We start from the raw sequence: 2,238 nt of genomic DNA on the forward strand, positions 1-2,238 counted from the left end.
ATCTTTTTTCATATTAAACAGTGAGAATAGTAGAACTAGGGGACACGAGTATAAATTTTTGGCAAGGTAGGAGTCATTTTTCTATTAGGGTGGTTGGCCTTTGGAATGGATTGCCTTTGGATGTTGTAGAGGCAGTAAATTTAAATGAGTTTTAAGATAAAGCTTGATAAGTATATGAATGATAAAGGCTGGCTTTAATTTTTTTCCATTATTTTAATATAGTTTAGAGGATGGAACACCCGAGATGGACCAATAGGTCCTATGTTGTCCCAAAACACTATGTTATGTTAGATAAAGTGTAGGGCAGGGAAATGGAAAGGATAAAGTTAAAGGAAAGAGAACTCTTCATTCATTCCAGAGGGATTAACACTGCATAATCTAAAAATCAAATGTTTTTCCAAGCATTTTCTTTGCATTACAGTGGATGGAGCAAATGCGAGTCCAAGTATGGAGAAGTCAAACAGGCAGTGTGAAGGGTTATTAAAGTGTCTACCTGTGGGTTTACTAGCATCAGGACAACAAAGTCTAATTCAACAGCAGGAAATTACTCATTGTGAATGGTGCTTATCACTCAAACATAAATCTACTTACTACCAACAATGCCCACATTCACGTTTACCTGATGTTCTATTATTGACCATGATCATGTTTGTAATTAGCAACTTTGTTAGTAGAAGTCTTCAAATCAACATGTGTAATCATCTCTATGTGTACAACCAAAATTTCTGTCTCATTTCTTGAGGTTCAGTATTTTTTTGCATGTACTGTAATTTCACAACTGGCCCCTATACTTTTTCCAGAGACACCTTTGCATATTATAAAAACAAATTGCTTCTATTTTAAAATATACAAAGTGCTACATGTAAGCTATTCTCTTTACTTTCATTTTAAGAAAATAAGTTTAATTTTGTTATAACTAGGTTTCCAAACTTATTGTAAAAGATTTAATTTTAATAAAATATTTACATTTATCAGTTACTAAAACAGTAACCATTTAATAATGCATGCCAAAATTGATATTTGATTAAACAAGTTTTACTTTGGCCTCAGCTAACATGACATTAAAAATTCATAATAATAATATTATCAAATAAAATGCTCTCCATCATCATTTATAAATTGAAAGTGAAAATTGTGAATACTAATGGTAATAGTACTAATTTAACTACATAGTTTGTAGATTCATTTCGCATTAGTCATGGTTATTTTACACTGTGTATAACCTTGAACTTCAAATTTGTTAAACCTTAAGAACTCTAAACTAAAGTGAGTCTATAATTATAATATACACAATTAATATATAAATTATAAAAACATGATAGAAACATTTAAAATTTAAATGCCTTAAAATTTGGGATCCTGTGATAAACTGGTCGAGGAAAACAAGCTATGTCGTTTTCTTCCAAGTATTTCCATATTTTCTGTCGAATGCTGGCTTTAGTGACAGTACTATCTAATTCAGTCATATTATGACTTTGACATTTAAAAGATTGCGAAGTTGGTACTGCTATAGTCGTAGTAGTTTGACATGAACGTTGTACTTGTAACATTTGTGTGTCTGATGTTCGATTTTCAAGGGTACGATTCAGTCTAGTTCTTGACACCACTGCTTGTCTGGCTAACATAATTTTGAGATTATAAAATTATTTCTTACACTCATTAATTTCAACAGAAACAACTAACGTATTAAAATATTTCAAATGTTTTAAAACTAAGACATGCCCTCACAACAACCTAATAGTAATAGATATAGTTACCACAGCAAAATGTTATGCACAACCTAGCGGTGCAAATTAAATATTCATTTATGATATTTAAAGAGCCCAGCATTCGCGGGTGAACACAACATGTCTCCCCCAAAGAATCCCAACATGGCCAATTTTGTTACCAGAAAAATCGTGAAGAGAATAGAAAAATCAAAAATTGTCTACATCAATGCTTGGGACCTCCAAGAAGGTTTCTTTGTACCACATCCCATGTAAGTTGGTAGACATACACATGTGAAGTTCACGGAAACCCCAAGTTGTGGTTTCCTTGCTGAAAAATTGAGCAAAAGACAAAAATTCCAAGACTGTCTATATCTCTGTTTGGGATCTACAATCTGCAAAGAGTATCTTTGTATTAAATCCCATATAAATTGGTCGAAATATGGATAAAAAAATGGGGTATTGTAGTTGACTTAAGTGCTGTGACATGCAAATCAACAAAAGCAGCAACACTTACCAGAATTTGGCCTTT

General features: G+C 32.2%; 1 protein-coding gene across 2 annotated transcripts in view; it reads right to left on the reverse strand.

Annotated features, from left to right (window-relative positions):
• Positions 1–1,763, reverse strand: part of LOC106469269 (methenyltetrahydrofolate synthase domain-containing protein-like) — a 45,634-nt gene extending 43,871 nt beyond the window's left edge. Inside the window, exon 1 of one of the 2 annotated variants that reach the window (XM_013929755.2) lies at positions 1,344–1,763. In XM_013929755.2, coding sequence (XP_013785209.1) covers positions 1,344–1,625 — 282 coding nt within the window. In that variant the 5' untranslated portion in view covers positions 1,626–1,763. The remainder of the gene's footprint in view (positions 1–1,343) is intronic. The other variant, XM_022397739.1, reaches the window with a different exon arrangement.
• Between the last annotated feature and the right edge of the window lie 475 nt (positions 1,764–2,238).

The sequence above is a fragment of the Limulus polyphemus genome, unplaced genomic scaffold (assembly GCF_000517525.1).
Source record: "Limulus polyphemus unplaced genomic scaffold, Limulus_polyphemus-2.1.2 Scaffold3386, whole genome shotgun sequence".
Taxonomy (NCBI): Eukaryota; Metazoa; Arthropoda; class Merostomata; order Xiphosura; family Limulidae; genus Limulus; species Limulus polyphemus.